This window comes from Leucopleurus acutus (genome assembly GCF_964270905.1).
Source record: "Leucopleurus acutus genome assembly, chromosome: 19".
NCBI classification, from domain to species: domain Eukaryota; kingdom Metazoa; phylum Chordata; class Mammalia; order Artiodactyla; family Delphinidae; genus Leucopleurus; species Leucopleurus acutus.
The window spans coordinates 15,824,432-15,849,823 of NC_139161.1; the positions used below are offsets into that span (position 1 = coordinate 15,824,432).

Below are 25,392 nucleotides of genomic sequence, written 5' to 3' on the forward strand. Positions count from 1 at the left end.
CTGTTGACACTCCAGCCCTGGAGGGAAAGAAGCTGTTCCCTGCCCTGCCCAGGAATACCCAAACTGGGTGTCCTGTCCCCCAGCAAGCTGGAGTTCCTCAGCCTTCCCACCACCACGGTCTGCAAAGCCAAAGCAAGAGCCTGGGGATAGTTGTGCAGTTGGGACATATCTGGCTGGGTGTAGACATGGTTTACAATCACAGATAGCTTTTTTCTAAAATTCCATACGTGAAAATAAACCAGCTCAAGCAGAAAAGAACCTTTGATCTTACAAACGCTCTGCCGTGGCCAAATAAGCTAGCGGGACTGATTACGTAATATCATCAAGATATACAAAGCACTATTTCACACCACACAGTGGCCAACCACAGGCTCAGAGTCTACTGTGCAATTTCCACAAAACATTTCATCACTTATGCAATCAAACATGTTTCAGGCCAATATTTTTTACATAGGGTGTGTGCACATGTGCCTAGAAGATAGAGAGATGGATGGATGGAAACAGATATATAGACAGAGATGATGTAGATATAGATGATATAGCTATAGATATCCCCTCTTTTTTTCCTCCCCTTTCACCAACCCCTCTCCCCTAAGGCAGAAGCAGAGAAGAACCAGCCACTAAGGAAGGAAAACTATAGACGGACTGGAGAGGCAAAATGAACATTTGCATTCTGGCGTTCCAGGAGGGTGGGTATTTTGTGTATGTGTTTATTTTTTTTTCCTTTTAATTTTTATTGGGGTATAATTGATTTAAAATGTTGTGTTAATTTCGAGGGTGGCTATTTTTTTTTTTTTTTTTTTTTTTGCGGTACGCGGGCCTCTCACTGTTGTGGCCTCTCCCGTTGCGGAGCACAGGCTCCGGACGCGCAGGCTCAGCGGCCATGGCTCACGGCCCAGCCACTCTGCGGCATGTGGGATCTTCCCGGACCAGGGCACGAACCCATGTCCCCTGCATCGGCAGGCAGACTCTCAACCACTGCGCCACCAGGGAAGCCCAAGGGTGGCTATTTTTGCCTATTCTGTTTGCTGCCGAATCTTCAGCAGCTGGAACAATGCCTGGCACAAAGTCGGTGGTCAATAAATATTTATAGATGACACTGCTGTTTTACCTTGTGAAGCAAAGAAAGGCATTACCTTAGGGGAGGCTGGAGACCAGTTAGGGGCTGAAGGTAGAAATATTTTCATTTGCAATCAACTGTTCATAAACAGAGGTAACCTAAACGCAAGTTTTTAAAAATCCTGATGGTGAAGTTACTTAACGGATAGAGAAGGTTTAGGCAACAGAAGCCTCAGAGGAAAAGGCTGGCAGCTCCACTACATCTAACTTGTAAGGACGTTCAGAAAGAAGGTACAGGGAAGGAAGGGGTGGGTGCCCACAGACGCTCTGGGGCACAGGCTAAGGTCAGAGCTGCAGCCTCAGCCCCTGCCCAGCCCACCTCACCGTGTCTCCAATCTTGAGTCCGACACAAGACTTAAGGCCTGGGATGACCTCGTTGTTGAGACAGGTGGCGTTGAAGGATAAGGACAACTCCTCAGGGAGGTCACGCACTTCCAGCTCTACTTTAGAGCGGATTTTCTGAGCAGAAAAGGGCAAGAGAAGATAAGAAAATGGGCTGAGAGGAAATGAGTAGGAGCCAATTACATCCCAAGCAAAACCTCCCAGATGGTCCTGGACTCACCTGCAGTGCCAGATGCTGAGGTCCACCTGCAAGCTGCCAGAGCATCCCTAGGAGCCTGTTTCCTGCTGTATTTCCAGCCCAAGACCTGCTCTCTCTCTTTCTCCACTTGCTTCTAGGTGAGTCTGGGTAAAATCTAAACTAGCTACGCCCTCCTGCAGGACTCACGGACGTGTGAGAAGGGAGTGCTAATACTGGTCACCTTGGCTAGTAGCACTTTCTACCTGATCTTTCATCAACCTCACATTCCCCATGGTTCAGCTCCCTCTCTGCTCTATTGTTGGAGCCCAGATCTCCATCACTCTGCACCCGCCCCCCTCAATTTCAGGGCCCTGCTCGTCCTCATCACCATCCCCATCCTCTCTCTTCCACCTTCTCTAAGCTCTTCCCCCATTGTTCCTAAGCCTCCTAGGCGTTCCTTTCTGAGCCGTTTCTATCTCGGAAGGCTGCAGTCCTCCCAGTGCTGGCTATCACTTCCTGGCCTCTGGAAGAAGAAGAGGAAGGCGGTGAAAGCTGCATGGTGGACTTGCAGCCAGGACTCCCAAATCTGAGCCCTCCTGGGTAATGCCAAGTGAAGTGGACTCTTAGCAGGCCCATTCCCAGTGTAAGACACTTACCCCGTAAGCATCAACAATGAGCTGGAGGACATTGCTGGAATCAGTAGACAGGACCCCCACTGTGGTCCCTGGGATGAGCTCACTATAGTTCTAGAAAGGAAGACAGAGATGTCCGGGGATGACTGATGAAGCCGGTAGTCTCCAAAAGCCCTCCCCAAATCAGACTGAGGGTCTTGAAATGAAACTTGAGGGAAGGATGGGATTTTTTTTTTTTTTTTTTGCGGTACACGGGCCTCTCACCGCTGCGGCCTCTCCCGCTGCGGAGCACAGGCCCCGGATGCGCAGGCCCAGCAGCCATGGCTCACGGGCCCAGCCGCTCCGCGGCATGTGGGATCCTCCCGGACCGGGGCACGAACCCGCGTCCCCTGCATCGGCAGGCGGGCTCTCAACCACTGCGCCACCAGGGAAGCCCAGGATGGGATATTTTACTTGTCACTGCCAGGAATATATCTAGCAGTTTTTCAGCACTGAGCAAAATTACAGAGAACCTCTCACACCCCTCTCCCCACTGAATTACTCCCCTCCACCAGTGCAAACATCAACACACCTATCCTGCTAGGTTCAAAGTTGGAGGAGAGAGACCGTCGAGAGGAATCATTAGCTCCTGGGTCTTTCCCAGTTAGGGACCATGGCCAAAGCTGGTGTGGGCTGGTTCCCTGAGACCAGTCCACCCATCACAGGCCCCACTCCCACTCCAGGAAGCCCCAAAGGCATAGTCACCTGGTAGAGATTGACTACATTTTCAGTCACTGCAAAGATCAAATTGATGTTTTTCTGGGACAGCTTCTCGGTCATCAGCCCCAGAGACGGATAATCCTATGAAAAGAGAGGATGTGATGGTCAGTCAAGAAGTCTATTCACATACATCCATGAATTCTAAGCCTTAGGACTTGGGTGGTTTGGGCCATGGCCCTGACAGTGGTGGGATTTAAACCTTTTCACCCCATGACAATGTGAGGCAAACACAAACCCAGTTGTGAACTCTAAGGATAGATAAAGAGGTACAGGCTGGTAGTGCCAAAACTAAGCACCTCTGTCTTCCTACTCAAATTCAATGCATTCGTACCAAGGAGCAGATTCCACGGGTCAGGTACTGCCAGACCTCATTGTTTTGAAGCTTCCTCCCATTTTGCAGCTACTGACAAATGCCTTGGGTTGTTGCTTGCAATCCTTCACCATGTGGTCTCAACCTTCCTTTCCAATCATTCACCTCTCTCCCCCTTCTACTTACCACCGAGCTGGCCCACTGTCTTTCTTTCTCCCACCTCGAGTGGCCTTCTTTTTGGTAATGCTCCTCCTTCCTTAGGACCCAGCTCAGGTCCCACCTTCTCCAGGAGGCCTTCCCTGATCATCCCAGTTCATGACGAGCTTTCCTCTTTTGAATACCTAAAATCCTCATCAACTATTCTATCCAGTTAGCTGTAATCATGCATCTTCTCTTATTGGTACCACATCTCCTCAACTAAACCAAAATCTCCCTAAGGGTGAGACCTTATATAGTCTTGTTATCTTGGCCCCTGGTAAGGCCCTGCATACACTAGGTGTCAATCGTTACAGACTCGCCCATTGCCTGGTTGTGCTCAACCTGTATATGGCTGCCACCAAAGAATTCAAGCCAAAATGGGGGTGCTGGTAAATTATGAACATGTCCCTGGAATCCTAGACCTTTCAGGGAGCTCATGAGCTCATGCAACTCAGGTTCCTTTTCACAGCTGTACCTTTAAGCCACCTAGATGAGGTAGTTGCTACATCGTCTTTAAGAAATGAAGAGTTCACACCTCTAGATACTCAGGGTGGCAGCATTCTGCAGGGCTCTACCTTCTCTTTATGGCTTACTGCAATTCCTCCTGTTTCAATGTAAACTCCTCTCCTCTTATTTAACCGTCTATGGTTAGAGGAAAACAACTTATACAGAAAACAACTTATAAGAAGTCTTCTCATACAGAGCAGTGATTACCAGAGGGGAAGGGGTTGTGGGGAGGGAGAAATAGGTAAAGGGGATCAACTGTATGGTGACAGATGGAAACTAAATTTTTGGTGGTGAGCACGCTGTAGGGTACACCAAAGTAGAAATATAATGTTGTACCCATGAGACTTATATAATGTTATACACCAATGTTACCTCAATAAAAAATAAATTAAAAACAAAGTCTTCTCATGGATCAGCTAAAGCATCCTTTAGCCTTCTTTTATTCCAGCTAAAGGACTCTGAGCCCTTTAACGTTTCCTCACAGGACTGGCTTTCTATGCTTTTGAGGATCTTTGTCTCTTTTTCCTCTGTCTTCTTCCAATAACCACAAGTGAGCATGATATTCCAAGAAGGGGTAATCCATGCACAGTCGACAGGATGGCCTGCTTTCCAGCTGGACCTGCAGAAGTCCTCTGGGTCCACTCTGGATGCCATGCCGATGCTGCTGGTGCTGGAGGCAGTGGTAACACCGACCACAGTCAGGACCATCTCTAATGGCTGTACAGGTGGTACCCTGGATGAGGGTGTCCAGCAGGTGGGAGAGGTGAGGGCGGGCTGAAAAGAGCCCTGAGCCTTGCCCAGAGGAAGGGCTGCCATTTTCATATTCACACAAAGAGTGCCTGGGTTAGGGCAGTCCTGGCCATATTGAATAGGAACCATAGGTGGTACCGAGAATCTCACCATGGTAGTGGAGGCAGCATAATGGTTGTCACTGCCCACATGACACTGCCCATCGTTGGGCTGGACAATGCCTGCCAGCCTTCCATCCAGCGCTATATGGGTCTTGGCATCAGTGGTAAACACCAGCAAGTGGGAGGCATCATTCCTCCAGCCAATCTTCTCCTGTTAAAAAAGAAAAAGGCAAAAGAGAGACAGTGACTTTAGCCATGTCACTGGTACAAAACAAAGACCCAAGAAGCTCCCCATCTGAAGGGCTAGACAAGTTGTCTTGGAGAAGGGCCTCAGTCCTAGTCCTTGGAACATAAGCTGGAGTTTTCCAACTCAGGGGTTTCTGTTCTCTTAAGAAAACAGTCTCAGGGCTCATTACTTCAAGCAGCTGAAAGACACCTACTTCAACTCCAAAGAGAACTTCTTCAATGATAATCACATGGCCCATCTAGAAACCCATCTGCATCTGCAGAGCTGGGTTGGGCTAGAATAAATCCCATCTGGACATCTGCCCACTTTGCTGAGGTTAGGTGAACCTAGCCTTGACTCTGATACACTTCCAGAGAAGATCCTCTCCCCAGAAAACATCTGGGACCACTGAGGTTCCCAAAAGTATCAGCTCTGGCCAGGGAGCGGATACAAGCAGAGGCTGCTGATCGGGAGCAACCTGTTGCTCAAATTGTACAAATGGTACAAAGCTCTGCCTAGTTCCTATCTCGTAGTTCACATAGAAATCCCCACAGTTGAGCCACTTCCCGCCCCGTTTTGATCTGCACCACCCACACCTGGCACTCCATGCCCTCCAAACCTACATCACAGACGGTAGCCTGCATGATGGCATCAAAGCCACCCTCTGGGGCATCTCGGTTTCGCGACACACTCTGCTTCTTCACCTCCTCATTGAAACGGGTCACCTGGTCAGTTAGTGTCAGCACGTGTTTGTAGCCAAACATGGGTAAACAGGTGGTCTTCATACTGGGGAGGGAAGGAATGATTTAAGCAGACATCTGATGGAAAAGGCTGCATGGGGAGTGGGAGGGAAAAGAGGGGGACAGATATAGACAGTGGAATGCCCAGGCGAGTTCTATACAACTACCATTACCCAGACAGGTTAGACTCCAAACCCTTCAAATTACCTAGGCATCACATTGACCTAATCTCCAGCTAGATCAGAGGATAAGGGAGTGAACTGTGGAACCAGACTACCTGGGTTCAAATCCCAGCTCCCTGACTTACTAGTCATGGAACCCTAGGCAAGCTTCTCTATACCTAACCTATAAAGAAATGGGGACATGATAACACATATCTCATAAGAGTTGTGAGGCTTAAATGAGTTAATAGATGTAAAGCTTTTAGATCAGAGTGAGGCTCTAGTTGTTGTTGCTGTCACTTTATATTTAACACTTCTCTAAAGTAACATTAACACAACAACAAAGCAAAAGTTCATCAATAACTTAATGTCCCTGAACTATCAATAAATTGATAGATCTGTGCCGAACAGGAGCATTTCTGTCCCCAGTCCAATGGTTTGTTTAATTGACGGCTGACACAATTTCTTACAATCCAGACAGAAGGTTTAAAAGGCACATCATATAACTCTCAAGTCTAAAAAGTAAATTCATACCTCGTCAGGCTCGGTAACCATCATTTTAAATTATAATCCATGGATTTGCATAGTCTCCAACAAATAAATAAGCCATTCAGTTGTAAGTCCAACTCTCAACAGAGGGACACATCAACTTATGCTATTAGAGGGTTCAACAAATATCATTTCCACTCTTTCCTATGCCTCTAGGACTTAATTTCTTGCATTTTAACCCTGCAGGACTCATATCCTGGATAACGAGGACAATAGCAATGGAATCAATCATTCTGAAATCATAACTCCTCTATCCACTTATACTATTTATTCGTGGCCTAGACCAAGAAGCTGATGGATTTCCTTTCTAGGTCTCCAAACAGTCTTGGACTCTATTAATACAACACTCCAGATCAATGGGTTGGCCCACTTGCCGGACAGGGAGACCATGGTAGAGAGGAGATATGATTTGGCCAGAAGGCAGCCAACAAAGCTACCCTAGACTAGAAAGAGGAAGCAGGACTTGGATTTGTCTGGGGCAACGGGGAGAGATGCTGCCCTGGCTTCTAGAAGAGAGACTTACTCATAGCAGGGGTTTCTGAGGGCCTCTGGTGGGGAGATGTACATGTATGGTGAAACGGGCTTGTCCACAAAGGCCCCGAAGCCAATCCGCAGGTTACTGGTGAGCTTACGCATCTGGGAGGCCAGCTTGGTGCCCAGGTTCTGGATGCTCCACAGATCATCCTTCATGGAATAAGACAGGTCCATTAAGTAGTAGATGTCCACAGGGTAATCCTCCACCTGCCGAACTTGGACGGAGAAATTCTTCGAATCATCTGCAAGGCAGAAGGACGTTAATTCTTCTCCTCTTCTCCCTCTAGGACTTAAGTAGATTTGGACACAGCTGGGATGAAGTCACTTTTTTTTCCCCCCCCCGCACCACTCGTCTTGTGGGATCTTAGTTCCCCGACCAGGGATTGAACCCGGGACCTGGCAGTGAAAGCGCCAAGTCTTAACCACTGGACCTCCAGGGAATTCCCTGAAGTAACTTTTTAATCAAACCAAACTTGAAAGCCCTGGTCCCTTTTCCTCTCCCCTTGCAATTCTATTCCTCTTCCAATCGCTTGACCCTCCTACTTTTAACCTCTTTTTTTTTTTGCTGTACGCAGGCCTCTCACTGCTGTGGCCTCTCCCGTTGTGGAGCATAGGCTCCGGACGCGCAGGCTCAGCGGCCATGGCTCACGGGCCCAGTCGCTCCGCAGCATGTGGGATCTTCCTGGACCAGGGCACGAACCAGTGTCCCCTGCATCGGCAGGCGGACTCTCAACCACTGCACCACCAGGGAAGCCCTTAACCTCTTCTTTTCCATTCTAAAAGTCTCCACCCTCTCTAAATCCTCATCTGTCTAGTCGTCTGGGTCCCAAGGGTCTACCACCCTGAGTCACAGAAGTGTTGGCAGTTATTACACTTCAGACTCTGTAAAAGGTAGGAACTATGTCCCACCCTTCTCTGAATCCCATAGTAACCAATATACGCCTTGCACGTAGAAGGTACTTTCTTAAATTCTTGACTTAATTGAAAAGTCAAAATGAGTGCTTCAGAAAAGCCTGTCTCTGGACTTCCCTGGTGGTGCAGAGGTTAAAAGTCCACCTGTCAACGCAGGGGACACGGATTCAATCCCTGGTCTGGGCAGATCCCACATGCCACGGAGCAACTAAGCCCGTGAGCCACAACTACTGAGCCTGCGCTCTAGAACTGGCAAGCCATAACTACTGAGTCCACGTGCCACAACTATGAAGCCCGCACGCTGAGAGCCCATGCTCTGCAACAAGAAAAGCCACCGCAATGAGAAGCCCGCGCACTGCAACAAAGAGTAGCCCCCGCTCGCTGCAACTAGAGAAAGCCCGCATGCAGCACAAAGACCCAACGGAGCCAAAAATAATTTTTTTTAAAAAAGCCTGTCTCTTAGCCTAATCCTTCCCCCCTCTGAAGGTCTCCTGCCCTATTTTCTGTGCCCCCATGCATGCCCTGCCCCAATCTTACACGGAAAACGAGCTTACAATTTGCTTTCTCATCTTAGACTCACTTGAGCCTCAATAAAAAGCTATATGCTGGGTAAAACAGGCATTGGGGGAAAGAAGAAACAAACATTTTTGTGTACCTACTAAGTTAGAAGGGTTAAGTAACTTGCCCAAAGTCAAATAGCTAATATATGGAAGAGTCAAGATTCAAACTCAGATCTTCTGACTTCAAGTTCCCAAACCTTCCACTTTCTTCCATTCTCCTGCCCACACTTCCCTCCACATCCTTCTCTTCCCACCGCAATTCCACTGTGAGCTACTTCTGCAGGATCCCCACCTGGCCGTAGCCGGAGCGCAATCCTCTGGGGACTGACTTGAGTGACCTGGGAGCTGTCTCCAGAGCCCTTGTCACTGAGGGGCCTGGCCTCCAGGATTCTGGCCTCGCTGATGGGGAACTCGATGGACTCCAGGGCGCAGTCATCCTTCAGCAGATTCTCCTTCAGGTTACAGCGGGGCGAGCCCGGAGGCAGAGCCTGTAAGACGAGAGGAAGCCCTGTGATCAGAGCTACGGTGGTTCTCTGCTTCCTGCAGGCTCTGCCACATCCCAGCAGCCTAGAGCTTACCCAGCACTTTGGAGCTAAACCAACATAAATGAACTCGTGTGGTCCTTCCTAAGATAGCCCCTAGGCCTGTTGTACAGAAGGGGGAGACTGAGGCATCAGAAAGGTTGGGTGAGTGCCTGCTCATGGATGGGCAGGTAGGAAGAGGAACAGTACAATAAGAGGCCTGTTGGACCAGTGTTTTTCAAACTGTAAAATGCAACCCACCTGTGGGTCTCAAAAATCAATGTAGTAGGTCTCAACCACCAATTTATTAAAATGCAACATAACAGAATAGAAAGTATCAAAGTGTGTAAGTGGTAAAAGTAAATATTGTTTTGGGAAAGGTTTATTTATTTTTTAAGGTTTTAAGTTGAAATCTTTTTTAAGTTTCTTTTTTTTAATATTTAGTTTTTATTTTATTCATTTATTTTGGCTGTGCCAGGTCTTAGTTGCGGCACAAGGGATCTTCATTGTGACAGGCGGGCTTCTTAGTTGCAACATGCGGGATCTAGTTCCCCCACCATGGATCACACCCCGGGCCCCCTGCGTTGGGAGCGTGGAGTCTCACCCACTGGACCACCAGGGAAGTCCCGGGAAAGGTTTATATGTTGGGGAGTAGGGTATAATATGTATAACAAATAATGATAAAAATGTATGTCTTTCTCTGGGTGAGGGTCAAAACAGTTTGGAAGGCACTGTGTTGAAACACTGGCTGGGGTGTGAGATCCACGAGGGCAGGGACTATGTGTGTCTCATTTCCCCTCTATTCCCAGCACACGACGCGAGACTGACAACTAAGTGATGGCAGGAGGATATGGGGAAGCAGCAGAGAGTAGACACTAAGAGCACAGATTGGCTGAGACTATATCTCAGCATTGCCTCCTCCTAGCTGGTTACTAGGGCGAGTCACCTAAACTCTGCAGGCTTCGTTTCCTCATCTATAACATGACAATAATAATAGCCCCAGCTTCACAGGGATGTTCTGCAAGACCATATAAGACAGTGTGTGTAAAACACATAGCACGGTGCCTGCCATAGTGTAAATGCTCAACAAATCTTAGCTATTATTGTAAGATGTTCTATAAATAGTTCCTGGATAAATTAATTTTGAATAAACTTCACAAGCTTAGGCAAATCCCATGATGTCAAGCCACTGATCAGAGCCTGTCCTATCACTTTCAGCTTCCTCCCTCACCCTGGCCAAATGGCAGACTGAGTGCCCTTCCAAACACCCCGGTGTGTATCCCACAGCCCTCTGGGGCTCGGTGTGTGTTTCCACCTGAGTATTGAACGGGGAACATGCTGCATTGGAATGAACGCTAGAAATCAGGAAATGGGTTCAATCCTAGGTCTGCCACTAACCAGCCTGTGACCTCAGATAAGTCATTTCACTCCCCTGAGCCTCAGTTCCCTCACCTGTTCACCCCTGTTAAAGGGGTTAGATGACATGGTGTTCTCAGTCCCTTCCTGCTCTGACATTCAGCAAACTTAGCCAGCACCGTGTGGGCGCAAGCCCATAAGGGCTTCTTGCCAGGCTGGGGGAACTGCCTGCAAAGCTAGAAAACCCCTCCTTGGACCTATTTCGAAATATCTAGGCCTTCAACCCCACAATCCCACACATCCCTACCCACCCCCTCTCACAACCACTTCCAGAAGTCAGCTGAATAACCCACACCAATATCCCAGAACAGCCAGTGTTAACATTTATGGAGTACTCACTGCATGTCAGGTACCAGAAGAAGCACTTTACATGGATTATTGCAATCCTCCTGATCACGGTTCTGGAATGCTGGAATTATTATTATTTTACAAATTACAAACCTGAGGCTTGGAGGTTTCACAAATGAGGAACCCAATCTTACAAGTAAGCAATCGAAGGTCTGGAGAAATTAAGTATTTTGCCCAAAGCTACAGAGCTAAGAAGTGGCAGAAGTGAGATGCTGACCGGATTGTCTGACTGTAATTATCCTCATAAAACGGTACGTTGTATTGCATTCTGTGTAGAGCGGGAATCAAGGCAGAGAAGCAGGAATGCAGAAGAAACAGTCCCGGGAAGAGCCACACCTGAGAATGCACCAGGTAGGGAACAGGATGCAAGATGGGGATACGGGAGGTGTGGGAAGGATAGATAACATTCTGCCTCCTCAGCCCCTCAGGTGACTGGAAGCCATGTTTCCAGGAGAGGGACTGGGCCACAGGGAGACATCCATACTCAGAAACTCAGGACTCTGTAGCTTAAACCCCTCCCGATGCTTGACGCCCCTCTCCCACTCCCGCCCAGCCCTCCTCTGATGGGCGGAAAGGCTTCCCCATGTGGATGGGACCATGAACAACACCAACAGTACTACAGACTGAATGTGTGTCCCCCAGCATTCATATATTCAACCCTAATCTCCAAGGTGGTGGTATTAGGAGGTGGGGTCTTGGGAGGTGACAGGTCATGAGGTGGAGCCCTCACGAATGGGACTGTGCCCTTATTTTAAAAGAAGGCCCCAGACATCTCCCTGGCCCCTTCCACCATGGGAGGACACGGTGAGGAGATGGCCATCGATGACACTGAATTTGCTGCTACTTTGATCTTGGACTTTCTAGCCTCCAGAACTGTAAGAAATAAATGTTTGTTGTTTAGCAGTCTGCCTGTGGTATTTTTGCTACAGCAGCCTGAACGGACACAAATGGCATGAGGACCGTCCTAGCCCGGGCAAAATGTGGAAAGAGCTTCCAGAAGCCAGCAGCTTCCTTCTTCCTCTTCACGGGTCTGAGGTAGAGAAACGGCATCAGCAATGGGAAATGGTACATGAGACTTAATCTTCCTGGTTCAGAAGATCCCAACAGGACATCAGAGCTCCTCAGAGAGATGAAGATGCCCTCCCCTCACCCAGCCAGGTCCCTCTGCCAGGGACAGAATGGCAGAAGGGAGAACTCACGAACACTGCACGTTTTTGTGCCCCAATTCTTGCAGCTTCTGTCCATCTCTCCCAACCCTTCTCTCTCAGGAAGCAGTCTCTTTCTTGCTCAAAAAACTCCCTACTGTATCTCTGATTCCAGGGTCCCACAAAACCCCAGAGAGAAAACCTTCCAAAAAAGGCAATGATTGGATGGACCGAGATGCCCTGAGTTGCTGATCCTTTCCAGGACTAAGACAGATGCTGAAGGAGAGAGAGGGAAGGGGGAGACCAGGAAACAATGAGAACAGCAAGGCCATCGTGTATCTTCAGGCTGCATCGGTGCAGGGAGAGAATATCTTGGCGGGGGTTTCCTGACCCCCCACTTCCTAACGTGGCAGTGTTTATTAGAAGAGAGTCTGAAGTGCCAAGCCTTGCTGACAGTGCTTATGGTTTGTTATGAATTTCCGAAGAAATCTAAACACTAAGAAACAAAAACTGTCTCCTTCCCTCCCTCTCTGGTCGCTGACATCAGGGGTCAGGCCTGCTCCTCAGCCGCGCTCGCCCTGAGAGCCTGCTGTCCCGAAAGGACACCAAGGCACTGACCTCGACACATCTGGGCCACATTCCTTTCTTAATCACCCAGGCTGAGAAGGTAAAAGGAATGTGTCCAGGTTACTCGGAGAGAAAGCTGGAGGGGGGGGGAGGAGTGTTCAAGTTCCAGTTCCCAGTGAGACCAGATGTTACACAAAAGGGCAAAGATAACCAAGCCCCAGGGGAAGAGCCAGAGCACAGCAGGGGGAGGTCCCACCCCACGCGCAGTGTGAGCTGAACTCCCGCCCTCTCCCGACGGGAATTCAGCTCCTAGTCCCGTTCTCCATTAATCCCATTTTAGAAACTGGGAAAGGACAGCATGAATAACTGTCATTATTCTACTTATTTCACAGGGTTGGACAGGGGATAAAACTGTGAATGGGAAATGCTTTCAAAATATAAAAATCTCAACGGAAGTCAAATATACTCAAATCCTTTTGATCTGATATAAACAAATAGATTCCAATAGGCGACTCTTTTCTACTATTACCATTCTAACTACTGCTATTATTGCATACTCTTTCTTGGAGGACAAGGAACAATAGGTCGTGGTATATTTTATTTCCCCAGAGTGCTAACAAATGCCTCCAATCCAAAAAAATGAACATTGTTCTCTTGACATCTGGTAAGGACAAGAAATCACTTGAACATAGAGAGACAGAGGTGTGGAGGGGACAGAAAGGAGAGGAAAAGGAAAGCATTTTAGTTTATGGTTATTGATACTCACACCCCACTGTTTACAGAGGGAGGAGCACTTTTAATATTATGCCTTTTTTTATGATAACAAATGGGGGCAAAACACTCAAGATGAGAGTTTGCCGTCCAGATTAAGAACAAAAATAGGAAGAAAGAAAAAGCAGCAGAGAAGTGAGAATGAAAGTATATTAGTGACTAAAAAGGAATTAAACAGTGGCCTAAACCTCCCCCCACCAAAAAGGCAGAGAAGAAAAATGAGAAGTAAGTCCTATTAGAGTCTTCTTCTTTGTGGGATCCAAACCCTTTCTTCTTGTTTTCTCCATGGATGTCAGGCTGAGTGTGAGCAGGTCTACCTTCTGACGTGCACTCACGACTATAGAAGAATTCCTAGTATTTCTCTCCACATTAGGGTTGCCAAATTTGGTAAATATTTGGGATATACTTATACTAAAAGTATTTGGGACATACTTATACTAAAAGTATTTGTTGTTTGATTCAAATTTAACTGGGGTGTCCCGTATTTTACCTGGCAACCTTAACTCCAGCTCCACCCATCATGACCCCAATGATCAGCCCCTTCAATTAGCAATATTTGCCAAACTTGCTATTGTAACAACCCATTCTGATGCAACAGGTTCAGGGTCCATCCTGGAAACCCTTATCTTTAACAAGCACCCTAGGTGATTCTTACCAGAAGGCAAATCTGGAAGGTTCTAGATCCCAACATGATGCCACCAAGGCCAAGACCACAAGCTGAACCTCTCTGTGAAGCCAGCCTCTCTGCTAGATTCACAGTCCAGAGACAGCACACCACCCCAACCCGTATCAGTATCCAGTCCCCCAAGAACACACCCTATGCAGATGAGCCCAAAGCTCTGCACTCATCCACATTGGCTATGTTTTCCTATTACCCAGCCAAGGGCTTGCTATCCACACCCAGAGCTGCTGTCCTCCAGGACCAGGGAAAGCTGAGCCCAACCAGTTGTTTTTCCAGGCACTGCCAACTCTGCCTGTAACAGCCAAGGTAAGAGAGGCAGGAGCAGAGGGCTCTCCAGGATTGATTATTCAACAAATCACATGCAAAGTGGCCCAGATGGTTCACTTTTGGTTTCTAAAATCAACAGCCAAGACACTTTCAGCAGTTAAACTTGGTCAGTGCAGGGGAAGCCCTCAGGAAAAAAACAGCAGTCCTGTTCAAGTTACAGTCCCGGGATTCCCACCTCCCATTTCTCCCTGGTTGACAAATGTTAACCCACACTGGTCTCCTCTGCTACCCTTCCTCCCCTCTTAGATAACTGTAGTCATTCACTAAGCCCTTGGCCCTCCCGCTTCCCCAGGGTGCTGAGAACTCAGCAAAGGCCAGGAGGATGCCTGACTAACTTCCTGTGTCCCCCTCCCCCTCCCTAGGTCCTGTCCACTGATTCAATCCAGAGCAATAAATCTGACTTTATCACTCAAAAAAACCAAAAACAAAAAAAACACTTTCCTTTTTAAATTCCATCCTCCTAGAAAATATCTTATTGGACCATCTATCTCCTCTCTTTAGTATTCTTTGGTCCTGGATACACCCGTCTTCTCTCTGACTCCATCCCCCATCCCTAGGCTAGTCCTACATTATATTTTGATCCTACCTGGTACCTTTCCCACCCTCCTTCTTCCCTCCTCCCACCTTGGTATGCCCCATGGGAAAAAATTCACCACGGCCATCAATAAATATTCTACATATATCTCCAAATTCTGGTCACATGACCTAAGGGCTTTGTCTGGTCAGGCCTCAGCATGGCCTCAGCAGGCCAGTTACCTGGCTTGTTCCTATGCAGATCAAGACAGGTGACAGACATTCCAAGAATCCCAGACTCCTCTGAACCACAGTTTCTCCATTTCGTCTTGCTTTGGGTTGAAGAGAGGGGAGCATCTTTTGAGTGATACTAGGGCTTCTGCCCTGGCTACCCCTCTGCTCCAGCCAGCTACAGGCCACCCAATCCAATGAGGCGCCCTCCCCATCCAGCTCTCCCTTCTTCGAGGATTCAGCTGCAGAATTCCAACTTCCTCGTAAAAGAAGCTTAATAATATCACGATGGCGACCAAGGGAAGGAGCATACGGCAAATGAGAAGGGAGGAGGCCACATCACACTTGAGCAGCCAGTTCAGCCCAGAGGGGTGGAGAACCTGCGGGGGTGGAGGGGAAGGGCTCACTCAACCCAGCCCCACCCCCAACTCCCAGCCCCAGGGAATATCTCATTTGCTAAATGAAGTCAATGTGGCCCAGATGTTGGGCAGCTGCCTCTGGAAGCAGTTCTCGTGCTGAACTGCTCAGAGGCCAAAGCAGTGTGCTGGGCTGGCCTCTGTCGTTCTGGCTGTCCTCTCGTTGAGGGATAAACACAGCCTCTCGGCTCCCACCCCCCCCCACCACCAGCCTTCCAGGGAGGTTGCCTTTTTAGGAAACTCAGCAGATTGGGAAGAGAAGCAGAGAGAATGAGGGCCTGAGTTAGAGCAGTCACGGAGCTGCAGAGGGCAGGGACGGAGAGGGCACCTCAGGTGGCTGACACGCAGCCAGGCCAGGAGCTCAGGTAACCACCTGCCGGGGACCAGGCCCATGACTCAGCCCCAGACTCTGTGATCACTGGACCTTCTCCAGCCACACTCACCCCCCAGCTCTTGCCAGCTCCAAATTCCCATCCCAGCCACAAACACAGCCATTCCCTCAGACACACTCATTCCCTAGGGCCCCAGACACAACAAATCCTCTGCCTAGACACAGCTAACCCTTTCCTGTCACCCTCCCAGCCTCACCAAATTGGCCCAGCTCTTTCTTTCATTGACACCTTCCCAAAGAGAAGGAAGGAAGGAGAGGAAGAGGAGAAAGAAAGGGGAAAATGTACAGCCATGGGGGTCCAGTCATCAGACAGGAAAAGGGAAGAGAAGAGATCCTCTGTCTAAACAGCCCTCCACACAAGCGCAAGATCCCTCTCTTACTTGCCTTTTAAAAATTCTGGAATGTTCATAAGCCAGCATCCCCTTTGTACCTATAACCCTCTCATGCCTCCCTTTTTGAGACCCGAGGCCCTGCTTCTCGGGGGTGTTGCACCCCAACAAAAATCAAGCAAAGTGTGGTCAAGGATGGCAATGGCTACAGAGAGGCCAGCAGGCCTAACCACTCTGCCTAAGGCCGGGGCCACGCAATACACTCTGGATGGCATTCCCAGCAACAGCCCATGACGGCTCCCTTCGATGCCCATCAATGGGAAGGCTTCTCCCTAGTTTTGCTCAGAAGGGACAAGGGGCTTGTATACTTAGGAGGAAGGAGATATCCCCATGGGTCTGTCTCTACACAAAAGCAGCTAAGTCTGGGGAAGAAATAAAGTCGGATATCTGCTCCTTACCTCATCGGAGCACCAGGCACACATGGGACTCACAGCCAGACATTGCTGGCAGGAGCTCACGCCTCGTGTGGCACAGATGTTGGGCCCTGTAACAGAGAGACAGAGGCATTAGTATCTCATTTGACACGACAAAGTACCTGGTCTGCCCCCATCCTTTCCTAGCTTTCCCAAATGCCCAGGTTTACAGCTCTCAGATGCACACAAATACACCTTACCCATCCCATGGACATGTACCAAACACAGGCTGTTTGCTAAGGGAGAAGGAGAATGAGGAAGGTCAGGAGAAACTCATCACAGCCCTCAGTTGATGAGGTCACTGTGATGGCAAGTGATGGAGCAAGTGTCAGATCATAAATGACGGAAAGGCTTTAATTAACAACTGATTTGACACCTACATTGTACAAATGAAAATCTCAGGCCCAGAGCCATGACAACGTACCCTCTCTCCAATTATTCTAGTGACTTAGTCACAGCCGCTACACAGGGAATTCAGAGCCCGGATGCACTGACATTAACACACGGTCTAAATATGGGGGTGGGGGGTGACCGCCATGGCAGTGTCCTACTGGCCTGCCAGGGGAAAGCAAATCTTCTCAAGCTTCCCAATACATATATCTTGGGATCCAAGTATATAGAATGCTTTAGGGAAAACCGCAGAAATATTAGAAAAAGTTGACTGATATAAGCTGGAAGAACTTGGAATTTTGGAGTTGGAAGACCTGTATTTGAATTCTGAATGCTCTTCTTACTAGGTGTCATGACCTTGGTCAAGTTAGTTAACCTCCATGAAGTGATGATATCTGTCTCATAGGATGTGTGCAAAGAAGTCAGTGAGGTAAAGGAGAAGCAGTGGGTACACTACAAAATGCCACTCAAGTGTGAACAGTCTTCATACTGTCAAAGGACAGAGAAAAAGCTGCAGGGAGGAGCAGAGACAACCAGAGGCATGAAAAGAGCCTTGAGAAGCCCAACCAGGAAGCAAACCCCAGACATCTGCCTGGACAGAAGCCCCCATCCTCCCTCCTTCCCCCAGCTTAGCCTTCCTGGCCTCAGTCAGGTAAACCTCCAGTGCACCAGGAAGGCCTTCTGCAGTACAGTCAGCCCTCCATATCCGTGGCTTTTGCATCCACAGATTCAAACAACCACGAGTTGGAAATATTCAGGAAAAAAATTCCAGAAAGTTCCAAAAACCAAAAGTTGAATTTGCCACGTGCCAGCAACTATTTACATAGCATTTGCACTGGATTTACAACTATTTACATAGCATTCACATTGTATTGTAAGTAATCTAGAGATGATTTATAGAATACAGGAGGATGTGCAAAGGTTATATGCAAACACTGAACTATTTCTATAAGGGACTTGAGCATCCTTGGATTTTGGTCGTCAGGGGAGCTTGGAATCAATCTCCCACAGATCCCGAGGGACAACTGTGCAAAGAGCAGAATGAGGGAGACCCATTCCTACTGTGACCCAATTATCTTGACAATTACTTTATCCAATTTTCCAAAGTGGTCCCTTGCCCCCAGTTTGTAAGACCAGCAAATATATTTGGGGGAAATCAACCTCATCACTGGGATGTTTTCCCAGTGTCCCTGAAACTTCTTACGGAGCTGTCTCAGTCCCTTTTATAACAGCGTGGCTGAACTCCCTTTCAACATCTGGGGAAAATAAAAAATTAAAAAAAAAAACACCCAGCAAATGCGTGTGTACACACATACACAGAATATTGTTAAGAAAAATTATCCAAAATGTGGAAATAGGCAAAGGGAGTACTGGGTGTCCTTTCAAGGTAATGCAAAGGGTTGACCAGTAGACCCACCATGCTTAGGGATTATCTGATTTTCCAGGGATGTGTACCTTTGTTTGACTTCTATCTTATGATTCTGTAAGAACAGAGGTTGACCTGTAGAAAACCAACAACAATGGAGAGCAACGTATATGATTCTTATCCAACAGCAACGTAAATGATTTCTGTCCGGTAGAAAAGGTAACCCCCAAAGGTTAAGGTTTATTGCCTTGTAGAACATTAACCAATTTTGAATCTGTTAGGTAACTGATTTCAGCATTCCTTTGACTGACTATAACTCCCTTACTTGAATTCTCTTTTGAACTAGTCAACATCTTATTGGTTCCCTCATTAAGCTGGATGAAATCTTTGACACATGTTCATTTTATAGTTGTATGAGAATCATACATTTAACTCTTTGAAAATTGCACTTTAACAGTATCCATCTCAGGGCAAAGTGACCTAACAGAAAAGGTACACACGCAGTCAGCAGACTGTGGTCCTAACTGAGTCACCCACTAATAATATAGTCTTGGATGAGTCATTTAATTCCTCTCAGCCTTAGTTTCTTCACTCCAATATTCCCAACTTATAATTATTTATGTATCTGCCTTAACAGCACTGCCGCTCAATAGATTTTAAGCCTCTTGAGGCCTGTCCTGCCCAGCCCAGCCTCAGCCCTTGCTCAAAGGAGATGCTAAATAAATATATATTAGAGCAAATTGAGAGGTATTGGACTAGATCAGTTTTGTTTTGTTTTTTAAGCAACTGAGCTCATTTCTCCAAATTATGCATACAATTCCAACATAAAACAGGCAAATGGGTTGAAACTGTTCCTTGGGCAATTTAAATTTTCATTGTTCTCCACAAAACACTAGATTATATGTGGAATCCTTGAAGCGCCTTCTGGAAGCCCCACATTTCCTCAGAGCCCTGAGTCTGTCTAACTTCAAAGACCTTTCCCAGGACTTCCCTGGTGGCACAGTGGTTAAGAATCTACCTGCCAGGGCTTCCCTGGTGGCGCAGTGGTTGAGAGTCCGCCTGCCAATGCAGGGGACACGGGTTCGTGCCCCGGTCCGGGAAGATCCCACATACCGCGGAGCGGCTGGGCCTGTGAGCCATGGCCTCTGAGCCTGTGTGTCAGGAGCCTGTGCTCCGCAATGGGAGAGGCCACAACAGTGAGAAGCCCGTGTACCGCAAAAAAAAAAAAAAAAAAGAATCCACCTGCCAATGCAGGGGACATGGATTCGATCCCTGGTCTGGGAAGATCCCACATGCCGCGGAGCAACTAAGCCCACGTGCCACAACTACTGAAGCCCGCGTGCCTAGAGCCCGTGTTCTGCAACAAGAGAATCCACCGCATTGAGAAGCCCACGCACCGCAACGAAGAGTAGCCCCTGCTCGCCACAACTAGAGAAAGCCCGGGTGCAGCAACAAAGACCCAATGCAGCCAAGAATAAATAAACAAATTGAGTTTTAAAAAGGCCTTTCCCTACCCTAAGATTCTTCAAGTGATATGCTACCGCGAGCCCCTGGGTAACCTCTGGGGCTCCAGCCTCTGACGGACTCCAACCTAAGCATGCCATACAAGGACTGCGAAGTGGAGATTACGGCAGTGGCTCCAGACCTGGCCCTACGGCACCAAGGCCACCTCTGAGCTGGGGTGGCCCTCAGCCATGTACTGTCTCTAATGGAAGAAAAGTAGCCAATCTTCCCAGAGCTGCCAGATTCAGAATGCCTGAATGTTCAGAACCAGCAATGCATCCAGAGGGCCTCTCCCTTCACGGGCTGCCTGGCTGGCTGTTAGCTCACAACCACTCTTTTCTCAGCCAGATGGGAACTCATCCCCCTTTTACTGCCTTATTGGAAGAGTTCTGAGAGAAGCACAGCCTGCACTATTTCAGGCATCCCCTTTTGAAGTTTCCATGAGAATCTACATCCATGGGAGTACTTCTGGACATAAGTGACATGGATTTTCGGTAGGGAGAGGAGACGCACAAGATCGCAGGAAGCGTCAGAAGAGAGAAGCGGGCTGTGGGAGGTGTGGGCGCTAATTATTTTTTGAAAACTTTTCCCAGTCTATCCATTTAGCCATCCATTCATTCTCAAATTAGCATTTCCCCATGAGTCCTTGACTCATAGCCACAAAAGCAAGCCTTATCAGATGTGAAATAAACAACAGCAGCCCCACCCCCACCCCCGCAGTGAACGGGCAGTCCCTGACCCCAGAGGATGCTATGAGCTGCTGGGACTTGTTCTTTAGGAAGTCATGGCTGGGGAGTCACGGTTACCCAGCTCCCCTTACCTCTCCTTTTTAATGAATCACAGGTTGATTTCATGAGAATCAAGGATTTCCCCCCCACACCCGCTTCCTGGGATGCCCCCCACCAAGACCTGCGACCAAGGGCAGGTTCCCCGGAATGCAGTGGCTGAAAGTGACTGACTCATCAGAAGTCTCTGCGCCTGGGCCATGCTGATTCAACGAGCCGCTGCTCTGAGGCCACCCCTCCCCCAAAACATGTGGAAGGAGTTTGGGCCTCTGTTTCCAGTCATTCATAAGGCCCATGTTCCTGCTCAGCCTCGGAGGCCCAGACTTGGCTCTGCTGGAGAATCAAGGGTCTTCATCAGAACTTTGTCACTGAAACAAATTAACAACCCTAGCACCCATTTTCTTGGACAGCTTAGCCACAGCGAGGCAACAGGAGGACTGGCCCTGGTCCTCCCGGTGTAGTTATAAAGCAACCAATCCCCGTCACCCTCTGAGCACAACAGCTGGCAAGACAGAAAGTTCTCAATAAAGGCTGCAGCTGCTATGGTTGCTATTGTTTTTATTGTTGCTGTTTTTATCCTGAGGCCCAAGCAGTTGAAGGCAGGGGATCAAAAGTGACCACCTGGAGGGGTGGGATAGGGAGGGTGGGAGGGAGGGAGACGCAAGAGGGAGGAGGTATGGGAACATATGTATATGTATAACTGATTCACTTTGTTATAAAGCAGAAACTAACACACCATTGTAAAGCAATTATACCCCAATAAAGATGTTAAAAAAAAAAATATATATATATATATATATAATCTAAGAGGGATGGCCAAGAAGAGAAGGCCAATTAGAAAACATAGACAAGACCAGCAAAGAACTTTGCCTGGAAAGTAGAAGTAGAAGGCTGTGGTTTGACACATCAGCCCAATTCACAGAACCAGAAGAGAGACAAAGGGTGGGGAAAATGGAGGAAAAAAAGGGAACAAGGAAGGGAGTTGGAACCAGTGGAAGTCATAATGCGTCAATGAGAGCTATTTTGAGGATATGCTGTCCAATTAGACAGGATGTCAGAACACGGGAACGGGCCACTCTAGTGAGGCCAGGGGACTCCAGGAGAGGGCTCAGTCAGAGGGAGAGGTGTTCAGTGGAAGGGAGGACTGTCCATACCACATCTCTCTTACTATCTGCAGGGAGGAGTTCTGGCCTGGGTCTCCAGCCCCGCCACTGACCTTTGACTAGTGACTTCTCAGATAGGTCCATGGGGACACTGGGTGACTCGGGCAGTGCCTGATCTCCCATTGCAGTCACCTGGCTGGGTGACTCACCCAAGAACAAAACAGAGGCTAACGGTGCTGTGGATGCAACAAGTGGTTTCTCTAGAACAAGCAGTTAAGCAAGTTTATCTTATTTTTGTTCTTTCACTTACATGCAGCAGCAGCTCAGTAATCCAAGGAAGGGGAAGAAGGCAGGAAGGTGGGATTCAAGGTAACACATACCTCTGTGCTCTGAGCAGAAAGCTTCAGTAAGCATCTCCCAAAGCAGTAGGGAGTCCAAACTACCGTACAGGAGGCAGGCTGATTTCAGGGATTTTCAAATGTTTAAAAAAAAAGTGCATCAGAGCCAATTAAATATGGTACTTAACATCAGAAGCCGTTTGTGTACAATTTGCCTCGACCAATATTAAAATGTGTTACAGGTTGAACTGTGTCCCCCAGAAAGATATGCTGAAGTCCTAACCCCCAGTACCTACAACTATGACCTTATTTGGAAATAAGGTCTTTGCAGATGTAATCAAGATGGGGTCATTAGGGTGGGTGCTAAACCAGTATGATTGATGTCCTCATAAGAGGAAAACACCACGTGAAGACAGACAGTGAGAACGTTGCCGTATAAAGACAGAGGCAGAGATTGGAGTGATGTAGCTGGAAGCCAAGGAACGCCAAGAGTTGCCAGCTACCACCAGAAGCTAGGAAGATATGAGGAAGGAGTCCATCCAGCGTCTCAGAGGGAGCATGGCCCTGTTGACACCCTGATTTCAGATTTCTAGCTTCCAGGGAGAATAAATTTCTGTTGTTTTAAGCCACCCAGTTACAGCAGCCCTAAGAAGCTAATAATACAAAATGGATTTGCATTTCCGTAGCATATATGACATGATTTTGAGAAACACTGCTCTGAAATACTCTGCATGATTGAAAAAAGCCAGCCTAACCATTTTGTAATGGTTAACCCACCTATGGATAACAGAAAAGTGTTTACTCTTCTTTTATACTTTTCTACTAACATATATCAATGGTGTTGGCATTCATTCATCCACTCACTTACTCAACAAATATTCACTGAGTACCTACCTGTGTCTGGCACTCTGCTAAGCACTGGAGACACACTGATGAAATAAACAACCCCCTTACTCTTGTGGAGCTTAGAGTTTAGCGAAAATCAAACATGCTCAACAGAAAGCCAAAACATACACAACGAAAAAGTACAATTTCAAAAAGTGGCAAAGGCACTAAGAAAATAAAGCAGGACAAAGCATCGGTAAGGGGAGGGTGTCTCCTTTAAAGAAAGGCCTCTCAGAGTGACATTTCAAAATGATATGAAGGAGTGAGTCATGGGAAGATCTAGGGGACGAGTATTCCAGAAAGAACCCACAGCAGCTAGATGGTCCTCAGCCTCTTAAAAAAACAGCAGGAAGAGAGAGGGAAGAGGAGAGAGATAGAGAGGCGGTTGGAAACGCAGTCAGAGACCATAATACTGGGAAGCAGTAACCATGGTAGGGAGTGTGGCTGTCATTCTCCATGTGGTGGGAAGCCGCTGGTGGGCTGTGAGCAGAGGTGAGCAGAAGATCATCCTGGCCATGAAAGGAGGGCAGACAGTAGGGGAACAAGACCAGGAGACCAATTAGGAAGCATTACAACCATCCAGGCAGCAGATGGCAGGGGGCTGGATTTGGATGGTAGTGGTATCCATGGCATGGTTAGACCCTAGATGTTCTCTGAGGACTTGCTGATCCACTGGCATGAGGGACATGACCGAAAGACAGGAAGGATTTCTCCCTGAACAAGTGGATCCCCTTGGACAAAGTTCAAATGTACTGACCACTGGCCATGCCCTTTCACTGACCTTTCTTCAGCCAGTAGGCCCTGCCCTTGTAAGCGAAGCCAGAACATGTCTTGTTATCATCTCCAACTGGGATAATTAAGTCGCCATGTTTTATGCTGAACACTGCATAAAAAGGACAGAGTCCTGTCTTCTGTGTAGTTATTATCTAAAATTAACACCCAGCCCCTGGAAAACACCCTGAGGGCAGGGGGAGTAAAACGATGAACAGTGTAACAGTGGATGTGGTGGGGGAAGCATGGTGGTGGGACAGCAGACAGGAGACCTCAGGTCTAAAACCACTTTTACAGCTCCACCGGCTGTGTGACCTCAGGCACGTCCCTTCATCTCTCTGGTGCTCTCTCTAAGGTCCAGTGTCACATCTCTATTCGAGAACTTATAATTGTTCCCTCCTATTTAACGGGTGCAACCCGGCCACATCAGCCAAGCACTGGAGACCTTCCTTTCCCCCATGCTCCCAATATGGGCGGAACACTTACCTCAGGAGTTGTTAGGATTAAACGAGATAACACAGATGAAAGAACCACGGATAGCAGAGTGGATGCTCAGTAAATGCTGGTTTCCTTCCTACTTACCTTCATGCAAATCACTTCCTGTACAAGGAATGCCCATCCCCCCCACACCCCTACCCGCCTCAGGGTCAGATGAGAGAGGGTCCTTGGTCTCTACAGGATACAGTGAAGAATCACTGGCCAGGAGACAGGAGCCCCCAGGGCTAGACCCTACCAACGCCACTAAACTAGTTGTGTGATCTTGGGCAAGTCACTTCACCTCTCAGGACCTCCCTTTGTGCTTCTCTGTAAAACAAACGGTATTAGATGAGATGATTTTCAAGCTGCCGCCAGCCCTGGAAGTACATATATTCCAAACAGAAAGCATCAACAAGCTGACTAATACTCTAGGAAGCCTAACATCCCAGGGCCCCAGAACCCTCAAATATTGCACACATGTCCATTTCTTCCTAACAGCCTAACTAATATTTGATTCAAATGTTGCATCTCAAGTTCTGGAAAATTTTATCAGCACAGGCCCCACCTCCCATCTGACTCATTCAGTATAGAAAAGAGGCAAGCCCATACCAAGTTCTGTTTGAGGCCCAGCCCAGCAGCACCCTTTTGGTGACCTCCTTGGCATTCAACTGTCCAATTCTGCTACTTTTCCTCCTGAGGCTCATATCTTGTGGGTAGAAACAGCAGGCGGTGGTGCTGTCACCAGCCCTTGCTTCCAGCCTGTCTTGGTAGGAAGGCAAATCGGTCCCACCATTTTGGAGGACAATTTGGAAAACCTATTAAAATTTAAATTTAAAATATTCGTGTCCTTTGACCCAGCAGCTTTCGTTTAAGAAATTCAGCCTGCAGAAACACTTGAACAAAGGTGCATAATAATGAACAAGGATGTCCCCTGCCGCTTTATCTGTAGTAGCAGATAATTGGGGGTGATCCCAATGTCTACTAACAGGGAATTGGTTAAGAAAATTCAGGTATATCCACATAGCAATATGCCTTCTGACTAGAGTTACAGCTCTTGGTATAAATA

At 47.9% G+C, this 25,392-nt stretch overlaps 1 protein-coding gene across 2 annotated transcripts in view; it reads right to left on the minus strand.

The window, feature by feature from the left end:
• Window positions 1-25,392, minus strand: part of ITGB3 (integrin subunit beta 3) — a 51,190-nt gene that overhangs the window by 18,830 nt on the left and 6,968 nt on the right. For both annotated transcript variants that reach the window (XM_082861224.1, XM_082861223.1), the window contains exons 2-9: window positions 16,694-16,779; window positions 8,871-9,066; window positions 7,096-7,348; window positions 5,746-5,908; window positions 4,946-5,107; window positions 3,016-3,111; window positions 2,296-2,385; window positions 1,439-1,578 (exon numbers count right to left, since the gene is read on the minus strand). In XM_082861224.1, the coding sequence (XP_082717350.1) occupies window positions 1,439-1,578; window positions 2,296-2,385; window positions 3,016-3,111; window positions 4,946-5,107; window positions 5,746-5,908; window positions 7,096-7,348; window positions 8,871-9,066; window positions 16,694-16,779 (1,186 nt within the window). The remainder of the gene's footprint in view (window positions 1-1,438; window positions 1,579-2,295; window positions 2,386-3,015; window positions 3,112-4,945; window positions 5,108-5,745; window positions 5,909-7,095; window positions 7,349-8,870; window positions 9,067-16,693; window positions 16,780-25,392) is intronic.